We start from the raw sequence: 26,397 nt of genomic DNA on the forward strand, positions 1-26,397 counted from the left end.
CTGTAAAATTATTTTTAAAAATATGTAATTTTAAATTCACTCCTACAGTATCTCCAAAGCAACATGTTGCCATGCTGAGATTGTTGGAAAACACAGATATTTAAACTGTTATAGATACATAAATGTATTTCTATGCTTGCTGGACATTTTCTGCTCTAGGACTCATATCTGCATAATTTCTAACTATCATTTTTGATTGTATAAAAGACACCATTTAACACCAGAATATGACAGATCCATCAACTTAGTATGTCACGACTTAGTGATGGACTACTGGGTTTGTTAAAAAAGTTAATTTTAGTGACTATGCAAAACTACACTGAAAAGCCTATTTTCTATTTAGTCTATTTACACAGAGAAACTTTCCACTTTCAGCAGATGAATAAACTCTGCACAGTGAAGAACAAACCACTTTCTTGAGTGGAGGGGGACTTAAAAAAACATTTTGACACATAAATTTGACAGGTACATCATGTATGTATGTCATGTGACTTTCCGTTTGTTCTTCCCGTCACCTTTTCTCTTTGCAGAATTGAGCTGTCAAATAAATGACGCTAAAGAGATGCACAAAAAACAAACTAACAGATGCTCTGTGATGTGGTTGGCTGGTAGTTTGAAAAAATCTGCAGGAAATTCTAACTTATTGTAGAGAAATCATCACAGTCTACGAGGTGCAGACTGTAAGTGAGGCACTGAATATCATGTTTTCTTTCACATTGAATGTATGAAGGTGGTGTGTGCATGTATGTAATACCTTTAGGTACTGGATGTCTTTGACTGAGGTGAGCTCAGGCAGTCCAGCAGTAAGCATGAGGGCAAACAGTGTGATGAAGAGGTTCCCGTTCTTCCTCAAGATTAGATAGGCCTCCTCACAGTACTGACGGAAACTATTAACACACAGACATATACACAATTTGTTATATTTGATATATACAGTATATTGTCCACAGATATTTGAATTCATGATAACGGTCACAATGTTGTCTTGGTGATGCCTCCTTTTATCAACAGTAAAAGTGTCAAAACATTAATTTGCTTCAAGGGTTCATGTGAAGGTCAACATGTTAAAACTTTTCTTCAAACATATCTGCAGATGTATGACTGAGCTAAACGAGATTACTCACTTACTGTTCGTAATAGATGACATACACTTCCTTTACGCTACTAGGTTACTCATTGCATCTCGACTGTTTGTCAGTGAAATGTTTGCATAGATAAAGGGAGTTTCACAGAATTTGTTACAAGCTGTGACATTTATTATCTGCTGAACTGCATTTTCTTGTCATGCAAGACATACAGAATCACCATGTTTGCTTATTTGGTTTTTGAAATGTTGTTTGATAAGTTTAATAATTTGTATATTATTATTTTAGTTTATTTAAGAGCAGATATTCTTGACTATTTAAATAGTTAATTTGTCTTTGTTCTTGTGCCTTTTTTCCGTTTTTATTATCAGCAGCTGAAATTTCCAGTTTAATACATAATACCAGTCAAGAGTTTAGACACACCTTCCTGAATGAGAAAGTGAATTCTTGAATGAGTTTTGAATGTGCAGTGGGTTAGAGGGTGCGTTTCCACCTGGGTAATCCTGCTGTCATAAAATGATTTTTTTATCTGCATCTGATCTCAAATTGGTACACAATGTACTATTTCTTAGAACCACACATACCACATTTACTGACGCAGTAACAAACCACAAGTGTACTTCCCTTTTTTTACAGATAAACAGTTTTGAGGATGGCGCTCATACACTTATGTCAGACAGTGCATGTCTAAGATAAATCTCCTCCATGCTGCTCTTCACCAACAGCCAGTTGTGAAGCTTAGTGAGTGAGTATTGTAAAGTTACGCAGTCAGTGCAAAAACATATTTAATGTCTTAGTCAGTCCCTTCAGACCCAATCCAGCGCACCTGCATCTTAAATTCAGTGTGTCATGGCTTGGGCAATGCTAACAAAACATTAACTAACATGCTGCTGTGATGTGCAAAAACACAAGAGGGTAGCTATTTCACAATGGATCTGCACCTCTTTACTACAAATCAGTGAATGATGTGGTTGTTTGGATTACTCCTGAATTGTCGTAACTTCAGCTACAGCAGCTGTTGATGCTTCACAGGACTTGTCTCCAGATGTCTACTCTCTTGTGGTACAATTATGAATGTAGGTCATAATAACAGAGTACTATACCACAAGGGTATTTCCACTTTCGTAAAATGATTTTTCTACTTGTTCAATCACTGATCTCTACTTGGTAAACAGTGCACACTGCTGCAGTGCTGCTATGTGAAGCCAGACTTGCACATGCAGCGCAACATGTTGTTGAGGCTTGAATATTTTCAGGCTCGTGATCACTTCAAGAATGATACATCTGAGTTTGGTCAGTTTATCTGTATCAGGGAATGACTGCTATACAATTAGACCAACATCACAACTATGTTGGCATATTTGTAACCTCATTTTATACCTTTTCACATGAGCTATCAGGCAGCATTACACAAGGGTGTTTTACAGGATCATTTTTTTTGTAGAGAAGTGAAACAACAACAAATGTTACATTTTTACATCCAAGGAGACATTACTGTAATTGGTGAGGTTTTGCTTTCTTAAGATAAGGGCCTATCTAGGCTTACAGTATTTATGCTGGTTTAGCACTTAAACGTTTTAAAAAGTGTTTGTACAACACTAAACGAGACTGGTAAGAAAGGATTCAATCTTTTTAAATTGGATTGTCTAAATTTTACATTAAAATTAAGTGGATCAAACCATATCTGACTGATCCAAAATCTACATGGAATTTCTCAACGTACTGTATGTGTTTATATCAGTTCAGATAAAATACAATGTAGAGAAACAGTCTAGGATGCTCAGTTTTACTGCAGTTGTCATTGGTGTTGAATTCTAGCTGGTCACATTTCTCCTTAGTGAGACTTGCTGGCCAGAGCTTAATCAGTGCTTCAGTCTCTACTGCCAACTGCTGGAGGATGAGTGTACTGCACTGACACACATTAAATCATGTCAGATGCATGGACTTCCTGCTCTTTAAGACTGTAATGCTCTTTAAAAAGATCCAAGTCAAAACATTAATTTGCTTCGAGGGTTCATGTGAAGGTCGTGCAGATACAATGCCACTGCAAACAAAAAAGTTTCTGTGAAAGGAAGGCACTGCTAGCTGTAGTCTTTATAAAAACAAACAAACAAAAAAACCCTTTGCTTTCTCTGTCTTGCTAGCTTTGATATCATCTTTGCAGTAGAAGTACTCTTAACCAAGTAACAGACTTAGATCCTGTGTTGTCTACGTCTGGTGGATTTTCTTAGCCGTTATATCCACAATAACACCCTTATTAGTCAGCTGACAGTCAAACCAGTAGTTGATAAGGTGCATTAAATGTTATTGGCATTTTAAAATTATTAAAATTGAATTAAAATTTGAGTGACAGGCCTATTAATAGCAACACAGTCAAATGTGTCAATTGGATGAAACATATGAAACAGGTTGATTTAACTGGATAGAAAAGGGTGCCTATTTTTATAAATCATTACAATGGCTGTAGTTCCAAAGTAGTCGTATTTAAAGAATGGTATATATGCATAGAGAGACAGAGACTTACTGTATGATAAAACAACAAACAAAAAGTGGAACAAACCTGCCAAATTTTTCTGTGTAACCCGTCTTTCCCTGTTGTATGACGTGGATGAAGTCGTGTGTGAGGATAAATGGCACACGCTCCCTCTTGATGCCAAACTTGGACTTGAAGTTGCCAAGGATGTGGCCAAAGTCTATGTGGAAGAGCTGACAGGCAGACACGAAAGCCAAACAGTGAGCATCATGGAAAAAGGAAAAGCAGACTGGAGCAGACTTGTAACAACCCAGTGTGGCAACGTAATGTAAATACTTATAAAATATTTATCTAATCAGATGATTTGTGGGCTTTCTACTGGCCCGTGGATAATTTCAACAGATAAAACATCTGTCCAACCTGTCCAGTACTGCGGACCATGATGTTGTCACTGTGGCGGTCTCCGATGCCCAGGACGTAGGTGGCTACACAGTAGCCTGCACATGACAGAGTGAACTCCTCGATGGCCCGATCAAGAGCATCACTGTCGGTACACAACAAAGAAGAAGGAGGGTTAACTGACTTCACACCTCTTTTGAGCACCTGTAATAGTTGACATATCCTTGCCATTACTTAATGGTTTGTTTAAACACCAGACACCATCATACCCAGAGTTTCTCTCTTTGAGCCAGTTGAGCAAAGCATCCTTGTTGAAAGCGGCAGCTGCTGCCACGTTGCTGCTGGTCAGCTGGATGTTGGCAATCGTGTCTGCCGATGACACTACCTCAATCAGCCCTGCCCGGTCACCTGTCGCTAGGCAACCATACGGTACGATCCTGCATGATATTTAGAGAAGAGAAGCAAAGAGCTTAATGGTATCAAATAACCAACTGTGAACACATTTATCGTGGAGTATGTGGTAGATAGATAAAAGAAAATGCCCAAAGGCAGGAACACAAAAACACATTATTAATTGCCCTTTTTCACATTCACACTAACTGCCACAATTTCTGCTGTTTACAGAGGAGAATATAGTAAATGTTTATATTCACAGTCAGTAAATTACAACTACTAGTTTTGCACAAATGCACCATTTCCAATTGTGTTCACACTTAATACAATCTGCGCATACGTACAGTAAATATCAGATGTAGTAGTGACAGATATCTGATTTTTGTCAATTTATTTCAACACAAATACGCAAAACAGTCCTCAAATCTGTGCCACATACGAGCAGAAATCTAAATTGGGTCAGTGTAAATGTAGCTGTGTGTGTGAGTGTTGCTCTATATCCGATTCCAGTGTTATGCATTTCTGAGATTAAGATATTAGGCTATGGTTAATTTGGAGGCTCATGCAAACAGCACTCCTCCGGGTACAATCCCCTCTGTCAGACAGTAGAGACTATTATACTGTTTACAGTGAGCTGTACAGATGGGGACATACAATGAAGAACTATGGTGATTACATGATGGTATGCACCAATGCAAGATGATGATACATTTTCTATTTCATTCACTTAAACTGAATTTATTAACTGTTTCCACAAGATGGCAGTAGGTCTTCATTTTGCAGGATGGAGAATAACAACTCTTAAAAGATAACTAACATACTGAACATACTGTTCCCCCAGTCTTATACACTAGACAGCCATGACTCAATGCTCAAAGCTGACTCAATTTCTAGATTTTATTTGCAGTTTGACAGAGGTGTAATGGAAACCAAATGCCTTTAGGGCATTTCTTACTCTACTTGACGGGTGTTAAGTTTAAATCAATGAGAAAATGATTAGAGACAGCCAACAGGTATACATGTGGTGAAACATATTATCAAGAAATCCTTGATAGCGGTTTCATTACATTGTCCAAACCTTTATTCTATATATCCCATCACTGTGTCTGAACTCTGAACCCATTTCCCTGTAATCTGAAGCACTGTCCTTGAGCTCAACTGTCAAAACAACCCCCTCCACTGCTCAGCTCCAGATGTGTCAGTGTATGACAAAGGCAGAAAAAAGGTTTGCAAAAGTGCCAACGTGTGGATTTGATTAGGATGTAATGCAGATATTGTATGTGTGTGGGAGAGTGTGGAAGTCTAGGGTGTAAAAGGGCTGGAGGTCAAACTAGCATGAGGTAATTTAGTGTCTCCCCTCCTCTGCTGCTCCCCACCAGAGCTTCCCCTTCCCCACAGAGAACAGGAACAAACAAGCTTGACAAACACTGACTGTTTAACGCACACATACACATGCTCGCGCACAGACATGAGCACAAAAACAAAAACTCACCTGAGATCCAAATTAGCCTCCTTCCATAGCAGATCCATTAACCTCAAAATCTGGAGGGTTAGCATATCTTGTCGTAGATCTAAGAAAAGACAGCGAGGAAGAAAAGGGACAGGGAAGACAAGTTTTTGTAATTTCAAATGAAAATATTTTGCATTTAAAAGCAAAAAAACTTTTGAAAACATGTCAGCAGAGTTGACTTTAAAATTCTGGGAAGTGGTTTAATTGCCTCCTCCTTCATGACCTTGTATCTCTCCCCCTCCTTCCCAAACCACCCTACCCCTTTTTTTTTAATTCCTCCTACCGTCTCCGTTCTTGAAAATGATTCCCAGGGTGTCTCCCCCCAGCAGCTTGTTGTTGTAAACAATCCAGAGTGGCTTCATCTTAGAGTCCATGTACCGACATCTCTCCACACTGATGGGAGAATGCGAGAGATAGACAGGGAGTGAGGCAGAGAAATAGAGGAGAAAAAGTTAAACCTGATCTAAAACCTAGACCTATGTTTGGAATAGAGATTTCCATATAATCTGGCTGAATAGTAGTGTTGTCTTACTTGATGCCGGACAGCAGGACATTGGGGTTTAGAGGGGAGTGCAGGTCCGACAGAGTTTCTGAGTAGCCGCTCTGCCTAAGACAAGTCATCATAGCCTCCTTGGTCAACATTGCCTCCTTGGTCTTACTCCGAGCGTTCTTGATGGTTCCCAGCTTAATTAGCTCATTGACTGACTTTAGCTTACTCAGGGCTTCCACCTGGTTGAGTAAAAAAAATAAATAAATAAATGTAGAAACAATATTTCAGAATTACAATGGTTTAATGTGAAGTGATAATGTGACACTTTATGTTTTCCTGGCAGCAATGAAACATATTATATAATTTACATCATTAATATCCTTATTAATCAGCAAATGTAAACAGCACAGATTCACAATACTGAGAATATGCACACTCTACCCTTATCAAACTGAATCAGTGATGTAGATCTCTGACCTGCTTTTCAAATACAAAGTAAGTGTGCTTCACAATTCATGATTGAAACCAGCTCACAAACCCTAAAAATTATTCATTCTGGTTACTGACAAGTGAGGACATTCTCCTTAAGCACACAATGTCAGCATTACAATCCTAAGCCAGCATGTATGCTCTTCAAAACAGGAAGTGGGCAGATAAATGACTGGGCTGATGAGGAAGTAGGAAGAAGCTCCAGAGGAGTGACTGTCAGAAGCAACAGTGTAAAGGGCAAAGGTCAGAGGGCAGGAAGGTGATGCTGTTGTTGCTGTGACGGGAGTTGACAATAGTTGACTTGTGCTACTTTGGTCCCTGAGCAGGGACTAGTAGGTTTAAAGCCCAAATAAGACATAACCTGTTAAGGCAGGCCAAATTTAGAGAGAAAGGAACTTCTACTTCACAGAAATATATCTACAAGGAATATACTGGAAATAGATTGTGATTTCTTCATTTGTTGGTGAGATTACATGTGCACAAGTGACAAGAAATAAAAAGACATGGTTTGTGGTGTACCTGTTTCTTTAGAACCTCAATATGAGGGATGCTGCCTCTACAGTAAGCTTCTAGGATGAGGGCAAACTGGACTGAAACAGCTGGCATGTGGATCTCTGACCTGTAGGGGGCAGAAGAGAGCAGGCATGGTAAGGAGAAGAAACCCCTCTATAGACTCAAGTTGCTCTTTTTAACAAATGCTTTCCCTTTCTTTCTCCTGTAAAAGTAGACACACAGACACATGTGCTCTCACACACACCGTAAATGCCAGAAGAGGAAGTGTCCTATCTTGCGGTTCCTCTGGGCACGGTCCAGCAGGAAGTGTGTGAGGGCGCAGTCATAGTAGGGCTCATAGCGCAACACCTGCACCAACTGCAGCAAGTACTGCGACAGCTCCTCATTACTGGTGAGAAGAGAGAGGGAAAGAAAACAGGGAGAAGAATGAGATGTCTTTTACCTTTCACTTTCACTCATTTTTTTTAACTTTTGAACTTCAACTATAAAATGATCATAGAATTGGCTGGACTATTTCCTCTCTTCAGGAAAAGACAGATTATCCACTATCCACTGCATGAAAGCAATTAATGTGTTTTCTGATCAAAAAGAAAGAAGCAGGTGTACTGGATTACAGTGGAAGATACACATGCAGACTGGCTTGAATATGAGGCAAAGAAAAACTGAGGAGATGATTATGTATTATATAATATTTATGTGTGGGTGGATACATGTGTTTACCTCATATCACGCAGACAGCGCACAGCATATTCTCTGACATACTGGTCAGGGTAGTTGAAGTCCAGAAGCTCCAGAGCGTCTCTGGGACTCAGTTTGGGCCAAATCTGTAGCAGTGCCTGCAGCTGAGAAACACACACACACACATGCACACATATACTCAAAAACCGATAACTTATGAATATGTGTCAGGTTCAAATTGTCCCTTAAAAGTCAAGATAATATTAAACTTTTGAGAACAGGATCAAATATGAATGGCCTGTCTGTCTCAAATAACCAAATTTAATCCAAATCAGCTACTTGAATGAGAAAACTTCCCTCACATTTGTTGCATCACTCTGAATCTTTGCATGAGAGTGTGCACGTTCACATTGACTAGAAGAGCTTAGACTCTTGGCTTAGACTTGCATGAAGAGGTGGAATTTAGCAATAAAAACGTGTTGATCTCATACAGATAACATTTCACCCACAGCACATCATTATAGTTTGGCACTCAACCAAACTGTAACAAGAAATATGATTTCACTTTTATTTTTTATTCATCTCTAGTGTCAAATAAGGCATTGGCTAACCTGGGCCATGTCGTCATGTTTGCTCCATTTGACGGAGAGTAGCAGCTTAGGCAGTGACTGAGGGAAATTTTCACGACAGTCGTAACGTAGTGTCCAGATCAAATCCTTCTCATTCTCACACAGCTGAGAGAGCGGGTCCCGCTCCATGATCTCCTTTAGCTCTATATGGAACTTCTTACCCCCGCGACCCTGAGAGAAATGATGGGAGGAAGGAGCATCCGTTGGGTTAGGGATTTTGAGAAGGAGAGGATGTAGAGGAGAGATGAGGTGATGAAGAGGAGATGAAGATAAATAGGAAACGGAGCCAAGGAAGTGACAGGACATGAGAGGAGTAACAGCAGTAACTGTACGAGGCCACAAGATGGCAGAAGTGTATCAAAGTATGCCCCAATTTTTTTCAGTAACTGTCTTGAATGTTCCTCTCAATCCATAAACCAAGGACTATTATTGAATTGTCTGTTTATACCGAGTGTCTGCTGTTTGATTCTTAAAAGGACACAGGTGCATTAAAGAGCCAATGATTTAAATGTAAACTTGGTCTTGATATGGTGAGGTAAAACAGATGCCAGGCCAAACTCATTACGGAGGAATAACATTAGTGAAGTTGTGTGGATCTGTAAACTTATGCACAAATTGACATACTGTAAAAAATAAACAGTAACTTGTAGTCAGTGCTAATCCATAGTTTCACATGAGCACCTCACATTAAAAGGCTGCGTTCAGGCATGCCCTCTACATAACACAAGATTATGTAACCGGCTGTAACACGCCCAGGAGTGGGTTTTCAGTTGAGGGGCAGTGAGACAGGAAAACATACAAGTAATCTGATTAGAGTCTCTAGTTTTGAAGGGGATTGGAATATTTTGCTGTTACACCCTGCCAAAGTGATAACAATGGGTTTCCTAGGCAACAAGCAGTGTGTGCCTACTTGAGAGGTTATACTTGGTATGTGTATCTGTGAAGAGAGAGAAATAACACTGCATGCTAATTTGTGTCACCTGACACTGCAGGTTTATTTGTGTCACCTGGTTTTCACCTGCGCTGCACTTGTAGAATGTGACTATTTTGGTATATCTACATAATTATCCCATACTGTTCATCAACTCACCATAGATGCACAGTCACTTGCTCTGGCGATCTCTGCAGCTTTTTCCAGTATCTGCAAGAAAGTAAGTGAGCACTGTATGAGGGAACACTAACTGATACATCACTGCCAGAGCACATTAAGCAGGCTGAGCACGTCCTGATCCTCTCGTGCCAACAGCCACCACTTCATCATAATCACTAGGTACCATTATGAAGAGCACTAAGCCACTGCGATGACAAATTCAACTGCAGTAAAGTCTTTAAAAAAAGGGCCATAGAGGTCCCATCCACTTTTAAGTTCAGACGTAGAGTGAGTATGGCACAATCATAGTCAGCTTTCACACGTTTGTGTGCATGGCTGCAGAAATTATTTTTTCAAGCAAATGAGATATTCAAGATTACTGGCATGTCCAACTGTTAGCAAAAGGTATGTCTCTAGGAGTGGAAGCAAAAGAGCAAACAGTACAATGTCTGACTAATGTCTGACCTTGTCAAAGGGAGGGAAGATGATGGGTTGTGACGAGTACTCTGGGAAATGGATGTGCAGTGCTGTAGCGTTCTCGGTATACGGGTTGGTCTGAATGGTTCCTATGGGGTTCAGCATCTCTTCAAGTTCATCTGTGCAAGACACACACAGATACAAACTTGGTTGACATTCATCTACTGCATGGTGGTAACTCTAGCTTAATTGTATTAGTAGAAATAAGGTAAACATGAGAGTGGTGCGTATACCAGGAAAGGAAGACCAGCAGTGCAGGATAATATCTCCAGTCTTCAGCTGGCCTTTGTAGTCAAACACCATAGTGTTGACCCAGGCTATAGGGTAGTGCTGGTTCACACAGAGAGAGACATTTTTAGTCAATGATACTATAAAAATAGTGTATATATGCACAGTAACTAGGTTTGTGAACGAGCCTGTTTCTTACCACTTTCCCTGCTTTGCGGATGGTCTGGTACTTGTTTAGATGGGCGTTTTTGGTGGACTTCTGCTTCTTCACCTTATCCATGACAGCGTAGATGGCGAAGCAGAGGCGGGTCATACGGGGCAGGTCAGAGACAGAGATGTCAAATTCAAGCGTGCTGTCCTTCCATGTGTGATCTGAGCACTTGCTGCTCTCGCTGCTCACCGCAGGTTTGCACAGCAGCTCTGTGCCATGGAAGAGGCCTGCTCTCACCTGGACCTGGGTGGATGGCAGCACAGGCATAGTGTCATTTTGGTCCTTGAGTTAAACTTTGTCAATAAACTTCAGTTCAACTGGCTTTTGGCAAGGCTTTATGAAAACAAAAAGGAAGATCACAACCTGCGAGAATAAAATAATCGGAAGTATTTCACAGCTGCTTAACACTCAAGCCAAAACATTTTTAAATGAAAATTATTTTTTATGATATAATCTTGTATGAACTCTTAACATTACTTATCTGACTGACAATCTGTAGCTGGTGATGACATGTTTGTGTGTTACTACTGTAAATGCGAAGCCGTGTTGAAGACATGGCACAACTGTGTTTGCAGCTTTTGAGTGTGCACAACAACATGAATGACAGTTTGATGGATGTGTACAAAGCAGTAGTTTACCTTGGCAGTATCCTCCGCGTTCACTTTGCTGCCTTTCACAAGCACTATCTTAAATGGGAAAGACACGTCCCACACATATGTCTGTACTTGCTGCGGAGGGAAAGTGAAAGGAGAGGGAGAGACTTGCAATAAGTGAGCAGTATTTGCATAATGTGCTGTAAAAATATGTACTCCAACACACTGCTTTTTCACAAGCACCCTTTACCGGCACACACTTGCTCATGCACACACACACAAACACACAAACAATGTGGGGGGTCAGGCAGGTCATACTGATGTCAAGCCAAGTGGATTTGCAAGGGTCAGCAGTCAGCAGGACAAACAGCATCACATGACACCTAGAGCCTATGAACATGACTAACTAGCATACTTCCTGCTGTTTGCTGCCTCTGTGTGTGTGCTGATGTGTTTAAATGCTCGTGTGAGTGTGTGTAATTCGCCTCTTGTCAGATAAGACGCTATATTTGTGTCTGTCTCTACTATTACAGGCAGAAACAAGAGCTCAATATATTGTATTGTAAGAAAACACCCTGTCCCTCTCTTCTCTTGCTTTGTTTTGACCAATTATCAGAAAGATTTCCTACAAGAGCCCAAGAGCAGAGAATCCAATAACAGGTTCATTTCCTGAAAATAAATCTCACTTCCTGTCGGCCAATGACACTGACAACAACCTTATTACTGTCTGATGAGAATCCCTGTCCGTTTCTGTTTTTTGTGAAATATCATCTTGTTTTAAATTCCAGTTAAAATCCTGGCAGATAAATTTTGAACAAGCTGTAAACAGGAGAAAGGGTTTTTACTGATACCATAAAGCTGGATGTTGCAGTAGTTCAAAATGATAAGTCAACTGATTGGTTAAGCAACAGAAAATAACTGGCAACAATTTTGATAAGTGATTAATCATTTAAGTCATTTCTTTGTCTTGTAGGACAGTAAATTGAACAATTTGGGGTTTTGGACTATTGAGAAATTTTGATGGACATTTTTCACTATTTTCTGATATTCCACAGACTCATCAATTAATTGAGAGAATAATTAGTTGCAGCGCTAACCCAGTTTATCACCTTATAAGTACCCATGATTTATGCTTTAATATTAATATATATTAATTAATTTATCCAGGGTCATGGGGGGTATTTAGATGCTTTTTAGCCCTAGAAGGTGCCATCTCATATTAGATGGATTTGTAAAATTATTTCATGTTGTTAGCATTTCCATCTTTGCTTGTCAACTTCACCCACTATATCTTGACAAAATGTTTCAGTCATTTTACAGTATGCCTGCATTTATCATATGATGATATACAGTGATTAGGACACTTTGTGTCCTTGAGTCATATTATCCACTGAGTATGAATGTACAGATCAACAAAATGGGGAAGTGAGATGAAACTGCTGGTTGTTTTTACTGTAAATGCACACTTAAATGTTAGATCATAAAGTGGGAACGGTAAGAGCAAGTTGTGAAATAATGGTTCTGACACTATTATGATAATATGTCATAAATGTGATGTGGTTACATTTCATATGATGATTCACACCTGTAATATTTACAGACCCTCTCTCAGCTGCACATCACAAGGTATCAACAGTCAGCGTGGCATCAGACAATTAAAACCACAGGAGACACTCGCTAACGAAACACTTGCTTCAATCTGACAATTAAAATGTGGTTGCACACAACAAGGAATGATGTCACTTTGCACCTGACAGGATCAGCAAGGAGCTAGCGATGTTTTCTGACAATGTGACAAATGCTAAAGAGGTCAAAACTCCAGCAATGCTTGTAGTATATAGAACAACTTAATTGTTAGACCAACGCGTTTTGGCTTGACGCCTCCATCAGGGTCATCGTCAACGTGGCAAATGCTGGCGGAGCTGTGCAGGCTTGTTGCGACACACTCGGAACACTGCCTCATAAAAGACGGATGGCAGCTGCCAAGTACATGTTTACTTGGTAAACCTGCACACCTGCCTTGTTCAGTGCAGGTGAATCAAACAAACTATGGAGCTTTTGCTATTTTGGTGAAACAAGAACACTGCTCAGTAAACACTGGTGGATATTAAGTGACTGTTATCTAGAGTACATAGGAACATTTTAATATGTGCATCTAAACATCAGTTTTAATCAAATGTTATCAAATTTGCACACTTGCATGTATGTTAAATACAACAGTGACTGACAATAAATTTGGCAACATTAATAATAGTATGTGATAAGAATTTGAACAAGTGGACTTCACCTTAGCCACTGAAGACTCAAATCAGTTGACCTGCATATGTGGCTGTTGAACAGACTAAACTACCACAGCAAAGAAGTGAGAGCCACATTCATTCCCAAGGCCACACACTTTATTCTCATACTAACCGTGGGAACCCTTCTCTTGGGAGGTAGTGGTAAAGGTGGGTTGGAGGACTTGCGGCTAACCACAGCTCCGATGGCACAGATTTCCTTTTCAAACATGGCCTTGACGGTGCTGGTGTGGACCAGGGTGAGGTGTGGAGACTCCTTGGCTTGCATGCACGTGCGGATGTACTGCACACAAGACAGGACAGGAACACTTTTTAACTGTGTACATTTTTAAGCCTTTTTTCGTCCTGTGAAAAATATGTTTTGTTCATACTTCTGTTAAAATTAAACTTGCACTAGGTTGATATAAAATCAGGACACTCAGTAACAGTAACACACAGTAGTGTGCAAATGCCTCTCTGTTAGAAATAAAAGTGGAATGGCTTTTCAGAGAGAACCAGCTAAAGTGCTTTAAAGACGACAGGAAAAAAAAAAAATAGGTGAAATTTATGCACAGCTTATAAGCATACTTCATCAAATTAACATGCAAGGCTGCACACAGACAGGACCTGATTCAGCTTAAAATACCTTGGCACTTGACTTAAAATCACTCATTTAAAAAAAGCAAGACAAGTGACTAACCAGAACATAGCTTGCGGAACTTAAGATGCATACATTTACCTACCGAGGCTACAAAACTCTGCCTTCATGTCTAGTTGAACTCATAACAATATTAAGCCTATTGAATCTACAAACAAACACTCTCAATTTGTTGGGCTTTAAACTGAGGAAATCTTAAATTCCACAATACCTCTCTGATAATAAAGTCATCCCTCGTGTATGACTTTCATTCCACATAAAATCCAAAGCAACAGGTTCACTATACTTGCACTGGGACAAAATATCATTGGACAGAGAAGAAGCAGCACTGGTGAAACAGTGAGAGCATGATATACATCACTTTACTGCTTATCATTCATTCTCTCCTAGATCAGAATCTCAGCTCGAAAACAATCACTTTCATCACAATAACTGTTGCCATTAAATGTCTTCATTCTGTATGCTAATGCTATCCTGTCTATATAACTTGGTTTTCTTATCTCTCTTCTTATGACAGTTACTTGCCAGCATACTAATGTATGCTTTAACTGCTTTGGCTCTTTCTATGCTTCTTGTGGTTCAATGCAATCTTGCTGCTCTTTATAAGTGGTGTGTTTGTGTGCTTATTCTTATGACCTTTTCTAAATGTGTCTATATAAATATGTCTATTGTCTGTAAATCTGTTTTTAACAGCTCTCTCCATCACCCCATCATAGTACTGCAACTGAAAACTAGCCAAATGACTGATACTTTCACACTTACAATCTTGACTAATGCATTTTATTCTCCAAGATAATATTGTGATAAAATGTAAAAAAATCAAACGTAGAACTCTAATGGCAAGAGATACAATGGAACAACTGTAGACACTGTCCTAAATTGCAATGGCTAATTTAAGTGAATAATAGAGAAAGAGCCAGCTTCTGGCATGAACAGAAAGTTCTTTTTTTGTGCCTGATTCACATGTAGGCTTATCTGGGATGCTTGAATCTTTTCCAAAACAGCTGAGACAAGTAACGCGTAAACATGCATACTGTAAACACACAATCAACCATCCGAAACCATTACCAAAAACATTTTTGTTGAGCCATCAGCTATGAGGTTCAAGCCCATTAATTCTAGTTTATATCTAAACTTTTCCCAGCCAGACATGACAACGTCGTTGTTGGAATAAAAAAAAAAAGTTTTGATAGCTCAGACTGTTATTGTCAAACTGATATAACATTGTATGACATTTTAAGACTTATTACTATATGATAAGCATAGATATTTTGAATCCAAGGATAGAAGACAAAATGTCAGCCTTTTAAGAGGACTATCTCTCCTCCATCTGGTTATGCCAACAATACTGATACAGTAGATAAAACATCAAAGTGAAGGATTATAGTATTGTCTATAAATCACTGATAAACAATAATCCCCACTGTGTTTACAAGGTCAAGGCACTGAAAACAAATAAAAATGCAATCACCTGTATAAATCAACTTCAATATAATGGTCCATTATCTGGATGTTTTTCAAACTGCTTGTGTAACATTGAATTTCTTACAGTATGCAGAGCAACCTTGCCCACTGTGTAGTCACAGACCTTGTACTGAATGAGAGGTTGGTCTCCACAAAGGAACTCCAGGCAATGGCTGACCCTCAGTACGTACTGTCCCCTCCACGCCTCCTCCTCAGGCCCATGGGTGGTCAGCCACTTCCTAAGGGCCAGCTCCATCAGCTCAGTGGGGGTGCAGGATGATGGCATCTTCAGACTGGCCGAGTCCTGCCAGAGAAGAAAGGAAGACGGAGACAAAGATTGATGATACAGAATTCTAAAAGAAATATAAGCAGCTAAGCAATCTTTTGTGAGAAGTCAAAAGTGGACTAAAGGATGTTAAAAAGCAGATGGGGGGGTAAACATGAGAATGCACAGACTCTTGATGACCCTTGCTGCTGGGTCATATCAGAACGTGTGAGACGTGTTCTCCATTTGTTTACTGATCTTAAGACATATTGTGTGTGCAAACAAGAGGAAACAAGCCATACTGTAGCTAATTAAATATAGGCATATGACATAGGCACAGTGATGTGTGCAAGGAATAAACACACATGCAGTCACTGGGTTCATATACAAGTGATCACTTGGACATGTGTGCATTTGTGGCAGAATGAAATCACACTCCAACAGACTGTGAACTACGGTGCGTGTAAATGCATGTGAGTCCTCCACACATTGCAACAGCCAGTCTAATATGTTCTGAGTGCAAGAGTGAGGCTCACTGTTTCATCCTATTTATAGCTGAGTACTGACCTGATACCTGAGATGGAATTATAATTTCCTGGAGGTTTAATAAAAATGTCATCCATTAATAATTAACGACAGAAAATATTCCATGGCTACATTATGGTGGAACTACAAAACCAGCAGCTCATGCAGGACATATCTTGAGAGCACACATTTTTTTCCTAACTTGTTCAACATTATTTTAAGGTTGAAATTAGATTTCAATGCTAATACAATGAGGGACCAAGTGAACAAGACTAAGTTTAACCAGTGAATAATCCTAAGGATATCGCTTAAAGGAAGGCTCACCATTGAAACTTGGACATATTCACTTTACAACAATAAAAACGCCACCACACTTCCTGTCTATAATGTGGCTTATTGTGTCTGACCTCCCAAATAAGACTTCCTGTCTATGTCCACCTGAGCACAGTGGCACAGATGGCCTGTTTCTGTGTATGTGCATGTGTGCGTCTGTGATGTTGACCAAAGCTTATATACACAGGTCTGCAGGGACATGACCATCTGTTTTATTATTAAATAACATCTATAACAGAGGCAAAGAGAAAGATACAGAGAGACAAAGACAGATGGAAGGAGACAGACAGCGAGTTCACAGAAGGAGAGGGAAAGAGGTTCATTTTAATTAGCGTTTGGGTCCCTTGAGCTGCCATGCTAATGTGTGTGTGTGTGTCCGGGAGGATGGCATAATTTCCCTGATAGTTTTGACCCACTTAGTGTTGTCACATGACTTGCTAGTGGGCTCAGTCACGTGACTATTATGGAGCTGCTAACTGTGAGCAGAAAAAGAGGCTGAGCTACAGTGCATGTGGCTGCGCTGGTGGAGTCACATGGCTGCTTTTGCCACTCACACAAGGTGGTTTTGTCTGCCGTAGTGGTGCCGTAAATCACACTGTTATTCTGAGCTCATTATGTATGCAGAGATGTTGTGCAGTGAGCATGTTATGGTTTGCATTTCCAGTTTCCCTGCATATCATTTTCCCTCATTGAGTAAAGCAACTATGATTTTGAAATGTGTGGTGGTCTCCTTTGTTTCTAACAGAAAAATGATGGCAAGAAAATAGTAGTAATGATTTTAGTAAGAATATAAGTTAGCCATTATTCTCTTGTAACTGCTAGCTGTCTACAGAGAAGAGTCTATATCCCTTACAGCAAAATGTAATCTACATGCTTCTTTCATGGTCCTTTTTATGTTTGATAAAGGCATTTTTAAAACTTAATTGTGTTTGTGCAACTGGGCATTTGGGAATAACCACAGAGCCCTATCATTTTGTAAAATGTATTAGTTATCAATATTAATTTATTACATTTGATATTTATTCATATTGAGTGCTATCTAGTATCAAGGTCTGAAAAAAAAGAAATATTCCTAAATCCCATCCAATCAGTATCTTCCTTCAGTGAGTTACAAGGCACAACAATTGTCCTGCAGTGTTTCCCCTATAATTGTACAGGCCTGGCAGGCCGCCAGGCCAACGAGAACCCCCGCCAGGCCAAAAAAAAATTTTTTTCAATGCCAATAATAACGCCAAATATCCATTCATTCATAAATCAACAGTGTTTGGGAGCCTCTGTCAACCTAGGGGAAACACTGTCCTGGGTGTTTGTGATAGGCAGTGGACTTGTATCTTTCAGAGGCTTGTGAGGCTTGCTAATAAACTACATGGTCCTCATACACAAAGTTAATCACATTTAATGTCTACAAGGGTGGGTTCTTTATGAGATAAAATAAGGATGATTTTCAACACAGAGAGTCTGGCAACTGGTAAGACTGTTTTCACAGAAGACTGCAACAATATTGTTGCTAGCTCATTATCACTAGTTTCAAGGCTGACATTAAATGAAATGACATAGGATGTTTGACAAAGTTGGTGGAGTCAGCTGCAACTGTCAGAATACACTGAATGCAAACAAAAAGAACATAAACCAGGCTCAATGGCCCATCTATCTATTCATCATCAGACATGAGGATAGGGGATGCCCAGCAGTTAAGTATCCGACCATGAACCACGATGTCCCCGGTGTATCCGGTCAGGGACCTTAATTGCGTGTCATTCCCTTTCTCACTATCCTCTTCATCTGTCATCTCTTTACTATGGGCAATCTAATAAAAATAAAATGCTCAAAAAAGAAATAAAGAAAACTCAGGATGGACTTTGTTAAAATAATTTGAACTGACAACGTAAGTAATTTAAACATAGTTGTCTGGTTAAGGCTTACTTGTTTGTGGTACAGAATGTGACCAGAAATACCGTCCCGTGGTTGTATGCCTCCGCCAACCAGTTTACATCCATGTCTGTCCAGGCTCATATAATATTTGTAGTGAAGACTTTGAAGGAATTTAATAAAAAGGTATTAAGTGTATTTTCCTTCTATGATTCTGATAGAACACAAAGTTGTAGCCACGACAGTAGACGATGCTTCAGATATGGATGTTGCTGCAAAGAAGCTACAAATACTAAAACGTGGATACTTCACACACATCTTCAACTTGGCAGCACAGAAGATCTAAACAATCAACAGTTTCAAGGTGGGAACCAAGATTAGTGTCACCCATTCAGTATCCGACCAAATGTGAAATATAGTCACAATCTGCCTTTCTGTTCCTGAGTTATGGTGTTGAATAACGGCCAGAAAAGTGTTTTTGCAGAACATTATGATGTCACAGTGAAGTTGGATATAAAATGTCATCACATCATAATTTTATCCTATTAGACATTTGTGTGCAAATTTATCATAATTAGCGTTGGAATTCTTGAGTTATGGCCAAAAATGTGTTTTGTGAGGTCGTAGTGACCTTTGACCACCAAAATGTAATCAGCTCATCCTTGAGTGCAAGTGGACGTTTGTGTCAAATCTGAATAAATTCCCTCAAGACGTTCCTGAGATATCGTGTTCATGAGAATGGGACATATGGACGTGCATATGGACAGACCAACAACCCGGAAACATTATGCCTCTGGCCACGGCTGTCGCCGGCGTGGAGGCATAATAAAAACGTTGTATACATAATACACTGGGTTGAAATGTTGCTTATGATCATGAGTTTGGTGTTGTGCTCGTACTTCTTGCCAGGTGTGGAGAGGTGATAACAGTTCACAGTTCGCTCATTGCATCATAAAAAAGTCAAACAGTCTTTATTTATAGTTTTAATCTAACTCCTAAATAAACCAAAAACATACTTGGTCTTGATCTCCACTTACTAAGCCACTATAGCATTGGGTGACAGACTCTCACCTGAGACTGGTCAAAGTGGATAATGACTTTCAGGTCTGCAGGCCGATCATTGAGTCCATCGGTGATGGCTGTCCTAGCTGCCGGCTCTAGCTGCGGAGAGAAGCAGGCCTGCAGCCACTCCGCCCATGTCATCATCTGGACACGTTGCATCCTCTCTTCACTGATACGAAACATCTTACTGCGAAAGTCCTTCACCTCCTGGTCATTTATGCCATCGAGTTCATGGAGGCCTAATGGAAGGTTTGAGAACAAAAAAAATAGTTGCTGCATTACTTGAAGTACATCACAATTTAAATTAAATGGACAGATTAGATTACTGAAACTACTTCTAACAGGTAATTTGTCTGATAATGTGCCTTGAGAAAAGACATAACAAAAGTTGTGATTTACAGTACCAATCAAAAGTTTGGACACACTTTCTCAGTCAAGGGAAAGTGTGTCCAAACTTCTACTTATTCAGCGGGTTATTTGTGATCTCATGAAGCTGAACGAGCTCTCAGGTGAGAAAAGGATCCTGTATACACAGGATAACATGCTTTAAAGCACAGGATTAAAGGTTCATGTAAAATGCACAAACACCTGTGGGACACTTGATGTCAGACAGTTGCACCTGGTGGTAATGAATGTGTAAAAAGGATTACAAACAGCACTCTCTCATGGGATTAAACCACAACCTCCTCATATTTACACTGGTACTAAATGCCAGACGTATGAACTGCTGTTTGGCTGATTATATTTTATCTTTTTGCTCCCCGTTGAGCTTTTGTCTCTATTTTTCAAAGGGGTGCTGCACAATACTCTCTTGGTAATGAAAACAACATGTTGACATTTAAAGCCATTTAACATTCATATGACCCTCAGCTTTCAAAGAAGGGCTCTGGACCACATTAGCTGCATTGTGTGAGCTGGTCTGTGTGACTGTATTTCTGGAGGGTAAAAAAACATGGTCCGCCCTGTGAGTGTGTAATTGTTTATTACTGTGCACGGCACGAGGTAGGTGTGTGTGTTTGCGTGGGGCTAGCCAGACGTGCCTGTGGGGTTCCTTTTGAAACGCTACTTTACTCTGACAAAAGCCTTTAAAAGATCATGTCAGACCAAAGTGGAGCCAGGAGGGGAGGATATCAATATCGTCTGAGTCTCCTTCAATTAGACTCAGAGCCCCTTCTCTCCCTCGTTCCCTTTCTCCCTCTGCAGAGGCTTGCTGTGGTTAAAGGACTTCCATAATCCTGACTATCTCAATGAGAAGAGAGATGGTTGTGTGTGTGACTTTTTAGAAAGCAAGAGGAAGTAGGTTGTTCTTTTTAATTGTGTTTTTGCGTAATTGTATGTAACTGTAATACAATATGAATTAAGTGTGCGTATAATGCGTGTGTGTCCCCATGTATATGTATTGATTCAACTACATATCTGCTGTGATCAAAGTCAATGCATTATGATCTTTTGTGTCAAATTGGAAAATGTGTTACAATAAAACATCATTTATAATAAGTTAAGTAAGTGAGTGAGTTTTCGTGCATTAAATGTATCATATATTAAATCTATTCTTCCGAGCCATTGATTGACATTCTGTCAGTGAATCTGACTTTCAACAAATGTTTAATTACTTCACTGGACTGGGCCTTTCTGTAGTAGTGATTGATCACCTGTGATCCTCCTAAAGGCCTAATCTTCACCAGAGATAACACAAAGTGACAGCTGATGGAAGACATATCAGGAAGACGTCCAGTCAATCCTCACGCTTCTCTATCAGACAGCTTGGCCACTGATAGGAGCCAGCTGCAGATGGGCCTCAGCTCTGATGGCTCGGATGAATGTGCTGAGTAGGGAAGCTACTTAGTGTACTGGAGGAGGTGGTTAAGGCTTGTTGTGCCCGGGGAATGATTTACTGTCCCATTTACCAACTCTCAAGTGCTTTTTTTTTTTTTTTATTGGGAATGCCAAACAAGGACAGTAAACCAATCAGTCAGAGAGGGAGTAATGTGTTTGAGAGCTTGCATGATATTCTACCTCTTTCATTTTTTTTTTACACGTGTCACAGCATTTAAATCGCTACAACTGTAAACATGAGCAACAATTTTTGAGAGTGATGCTGCCTCACCCTTGCCAATGAGCACGCCGATTTTGGAGTCCAGCAGGCGCTCTGCTCGGCCACAGTTGCGCGTCACCAGTTTGAGGACCGGCAGGAAAGGGCGAACGTCGCACAGTCTGCGAGTTTCGTCCTCCAGTTCTTCGTGCACGGCTGCCTGGTTGACACACTCGAACATGTGGCTCTCCATCTCGCCCAGGGCGGGAAACAATGGGAACGTCTGAGCCTGCTTCCATAAGAGCTGGAGGGGAGAAGAAGAATTTACTATGTGCGTGCACTTGTTTGAGGTTTCACTGAAATGCTTTTGCACTGCAAAACCACGGGGAGTGTTTTTATTGTCTCCAGTAGACTGAATTAAATAATTCCAACTTTGAGTAAATGCAACTGTAATAAAGCTTTATGGACATGCATATATGAGGTTATCTAATGGTGTTTGACAGGGTTTGACAAAGCAAGGCTTGACAGTCTTCTAACCCTTGCATCAACACTATATGGCTTCATATGGAGCCTAAATAGGGCTTTTGTTCTTTGATATTTAAACAGTATCTTAAAACTAAGAAGAATAACATATAATATGATGGTATATATTGACTTAAGTGTATGTTTCATGATCAGGAACAAATATGACTCATGGCAACATGACACAGCGTCTGAGTGAGCCAATCAGGAAATGAATAATATATCCACCAGCCGATCCTGGCATGATTCATGTCCCTGTGCCCCCACTGCCTGATCACAGGGTTGGATGTCAAGGTATGTGTGCTCATCTGAGGTTATGGAGCTATGCTGCAGCGTACTGGATCAGGACACATTTGCCCTCCCAACAAATACATGTTTCTCTAGGAACACTCGTGATTTTTTTGTTATGTTGATCCCATCTCCTCCAAAAAAGCATGCAGGATGCTTAGATGGCGTTATTATTTGATTGATTATTTAAATTTAATTACCTATTAACATAATTTAGAAAATTATTGCCATAGTTATTTTAATTTTCCACATGTTAACAAGTCAACAGTTTGGAAAATGTAGATTTTCAAATGATAACTCAGTTCCATAAAACATTTAAAAATGTTCTGCTTTCTGGGAAACCTTAGAGTATTTATTAGAATGAATGAAACACTCTCTTTCATAATGCTGCTAATCTTGGCTGTTTGATCACTGATAAAGAGTCTGGTACATAGCTGTTTGGAAGGCCTGCAAAGGTTAAAAGAATCTTCTAACCTTTGGTTAAACTAATACCCTACTTGACAACCTCACCTTTGTCCTTTCTTTCATTTTCTAAAAAAATCTCACTCTCCCCATCTTCTCCCTGTATTTTCTTGCTTCAGTGATATATAATTTGTCAAAGCTTTTATTGGTTCTGTACATGTTTCCCTCAGGGAATAAAGATCTCTCACATGTACATGCCAACAGACATCTTTTATGCATGCACACCCACATATACATTTATTCCAATGAACTTAAAGGCCTGAACATGGCGAAAATTGAGTATCTATGAATGTCAGTGTGTATCTTTGGTCACGTTACAGGGCTGATAAAGCCAGAAGTGATTCCAAGCAAGCGGCAGACAGACCTTACTTACAGATAGACTGACTTGTTTACTTGCTATTCAGAGGAACCTCTTGAGGCTTTCTTGAACAGCGATTGTCTAGGGAAAACATGTTTGAGGTTGCGTGCCCCTATGTGGGTGTTTTCCAAGTTGATCAAAAGAATCTTTAACATCATCTGTGAGAAGGTTGTGCACCGAGTAACCAGAAAATAGTTGGGCGGTACATTGTACTGCAGTTCATTACAACAGCCCTGAAGACGACTGTCAGTAATAAATAATACCTTTGTGAAACCTTAATTATTGTTGACACTCTATCAGAGGTTTGGGGTCCACTCAGAACTAATTTTGAGACTGTAGATTGTAATGTATTGGATCGCATTATATTGTAAGTTTGTTTTTCTGTATATGTAAATGAGATGGACAAAATATTACAAAGCTACTTTCAATATAATGCAGTCTGATACAACACCACCACAAAGTTCAGCCTTAAAGTAAACCTCCAGTAAGGTAGTAGTTATTGCAGGGATATTGTATTTCATTGCTGGGATATTGTATTTCATTGCCTTGCATCGTACAGGTGTTTCCATTTTTCTGGTCACTTGGTGTAAATTGATACCTAAATAACATCACAGGGGCCTCTATTACCCACACACATCAATAGTAAAATTCTTATTTCAAACATCTTCACATTAACATGTAGTTTGTGACACTTTGTAAACAAGTAATTGTTAAGTACAACAATTTCTAAAAAGGCCCATCAAGTCTGTGACTTGTGACCTCTACTTCACAGGATTAGCTGCAGTCATGCATGATGTCATGAGCTATTTGCATCCTGAGAGCAAAAAGTATCTGCAAACAAAAAACACTCATCCAGCCACAGTAGCCACCTATCAAAACAGGCATTAGATAATGTCTAATTGAACAGTTGTGTGACTGCGTCTGTTTACTTGTAAGTATATGTGTGAGGTAGTAGACTGTAGGACAATAGACCTAGAGGTGTGTAAATGTAATCAAGTAACTAAAGGATACACAACAAGCAAATACATTCATCTAATCTCTAAGTTTTTTCAGAACCTATTAATTGTCAGTTGTGTTGTGACAACGTAGCTGAAAACATCTCATTTTGCCAGACGTTGCTAACATATGACTTTCCATAAAACAGATGCTTAGATGCCAAACCTGTGCTGTCACCCATTCAGTGCCACTCACCAGTTTGATGTGTTGAATGGTGGCCTCGCGTGGAACGTCCATCTGGATGTAGATACCGGTGGGCAGCAGAAAGTCCACAGTGATCTGGTCTGGAGCGTGGCCGGCCAGGGGCGAGTGGGCCGCCCATATGTCCAGGAGGTCTGTCATGGCAGGAGGCATGGCAAGGGACACCACACACCACCTCAACCATAAGGACCTGGAGAGTCAGAGGAGAGAAACAACAAAAAATTGTGTATTGTAAAAGACTAAGGAAAAGATTAAGGAAAGATATATTTGTTCTCAATAGGTCATTCTAATGATTGAAGGGTGTAGTTTTGGGGTAAGTTAAATCAGCCTTTAAAAACTTAATTACATAGGAGAAAATGATAACTGAGGTTACAGAGATGACAAAAACAACAACTTCAGAGCTAATAGAAAGTCAATAATACCATGACTCATCCATCGTCTTTACTCACAGTGAGCTCACCCTAAAGGCAAACATGCTACATGTAAACATGTTAGCAATCCAATGTTCTCATGACTCACAAATGACCACCTCAGTGCAGTATTCCAGAAATGCCATGAGGCCATTCCTCAAAACCAGCTCGGAGCAAACATCATTAGGCTAATTCAAGCCTGGTTTAAACAATCACAATAACTGCATGCACATGTCCGGTCTCTTAAACTTATGAGTTTAAGAGACCGGACAAGTCAAACACAGATAACATCAATTCACACTGAAGAGGAGAGATTTACAAAGATAGTTGTGATGTGTGCTGTCACAGAGTAGAACATATTAAACACAAGCTTTTTCAGAAATAAAGATTTTAAATTGAAGATTTGACAAAGCTCAAAGACTGGTGTCATCCTAAAAATGATGTTTCAGCTTCTGTGGTTGTTCAAACAATCCTGGAATATAAAATGCACAATTTAAATATTCATTGTAAAGCTATATCAAAACATCCATCGTGCTGTTGTTGTTTTCCCCACATGCAGGCCTTTTTTCTGTTATTCTTTTAACAACTAGTTGATGGTGCAACTGTGTCCCTATGGGGGCAGCACTGTGCTGAGTCCAGTGGGAGGCTGGTTGGCTTTAACTTGGGTGAGGGCCAATGCTCAGAGGAATGCCCACTAAGCAAACAGAACAAAAGGTCAGCCTTCCCTCCCCTCATCTGACAATCTGGTCCCCCCGGCAGAGAACACACACACACACACACACACAAAGAAAACACTTACACTTATAAACGGACAATGCATGCATAAAAGTACACACTAATAAATAAGTACATCGTCTTCACACACACACACACACACACACACACACACACACACACACACACACACACACACACACACACACACACACACACACACACACACACACAGAGGCTGGTGCCAAGGTAATTATCAAGGAAGGCAGGAGGGGTTTACACTGCCACAGTTCCTCTCTGTGTGTTCCAAAACACCAGAGGAGTAAGGCAACTTCTATCAGCCACTCACAAATGTAGCAGCCTTAAATCTCAAAATCCAGTGTGTACAATGTGACAGTGTAAACATGCAATTCAAGGACAAAAAGCAAATTCACACGTGTGCACATACACACAGGCACGCTGAAGCGAGTTCCATTGAGCTGTAGTAAGTGGCAGGACAGCTGGTGTAAAACAGCCCACAGCCTGGTTTCCATTTGGGCTCCTGCCTCAACCACAGCTGTATCGTCACATCACTTCCACCTGCCTTTTTCTCATTACCTAGTCATCAAGTGGCCTAGTACATTAACTCTTCCACTAGGCCACAGGTCCATCTCCATTTTGTCTCGTTCCACCCATTAAAAATGACAGCCCTGATTGCCTCTAAT

The 26,397-nt window shown here is 40.0% G+C and overlaps 1 protein-coding gene across 1 annotated transcript in view; it reads right to left on the reverse strand.

Annotated features, from left to right (window-relative positions):
• Positions 1-26,397, reverse strand: part of pik3cb (phosphatidylinositol-4,5-bisphosphate 3-kinase, catalytic subunit beta) — a 55,439-nt gene that overhangs the window by 2,270 nt on the left and 26,772 nt on the right. Inside the window, exons 3-23 of the mRNA XM_044353649.1 lie at positions 24,564-24,759; positions 21,818-22,046; positions 19,720-19,949; positions 15,781-15,960; positions 13,671-13,838; positions 11,304-11,393; positions 10,654-10,908; positions 10,460-10,556; positions 10,215-10,345; positions 9,750-9,800; positions 8,642-8,830; positions 8,073-8,194; positions 7,597-7,740; positions 7,359-7,458; positions 6,393-6,589; positions 6,144-6,253; positions 5,843-5,921; positions 4,227-4,394; positions 3,979-4,102; positions 3,646-3,791; positions 755-887 (exon numbers count right to left, since the gene is read on the reverse strand). Coding sequence (XP_044209584.1) covers positions 755-887; positions 3,646-3,791; positions 3,979-4,102; positions 4,227-4,394; positions 5,843-5,921; positions 6,144-6,253; positions 6,393-6,589; positions 7,359-7,458; positions 7,597-7,740; positions 8,073-8,194; positions 8,642-8,830; positions 9,750-9,800; positions 10,215-10,345; positions 10,460-10,556; positions 10,654-10,908; positions 11,304-11,393; positions 13,671-13,838; positions 15,781-15,960; positions 19,720-19,949; positions 21,818-22,046; positions 24,564-24,722 — 3,102 coding nt within the window. The 5' untranslated portion in view covers positions 24,723-24,759. The remainder of the gene's footprint in view (positions 1-754; positions 888-3,645; positions 3,792-3,978; positions 4,103-4,226; positions 4,395-5,842; positions 5,922-6,143; positions 6,254-6,392; positions 6,590-7,358; positions 7,459-7,596; positions 7,741-8,072; positions 8,195-8,641; positions 8,831-9,749; positions 9,801-10,214; positions 10,346-10,459; positions 10,557-10,653; positions 10,909-11,303; positions 11,394-13,670; positions 13,839-15,780; positions 15,961-19,719; positions 19,950-21,817; positions 22,047-24,563; positions 24,760-26,397) is intronic.

Source organism: Thunnus albacares, chromosome 6 (assembly GCF_914725855.1).
Source record: "Thunnus albacares chromosome 6, fThuAlb1.1, whole genome shotgun sequence".
NCBI lineage: Eukaryota > Metazoa > Chordata > Actinopteri > Scombriformes > Scombridae > Thunnus > Thunnus albacares.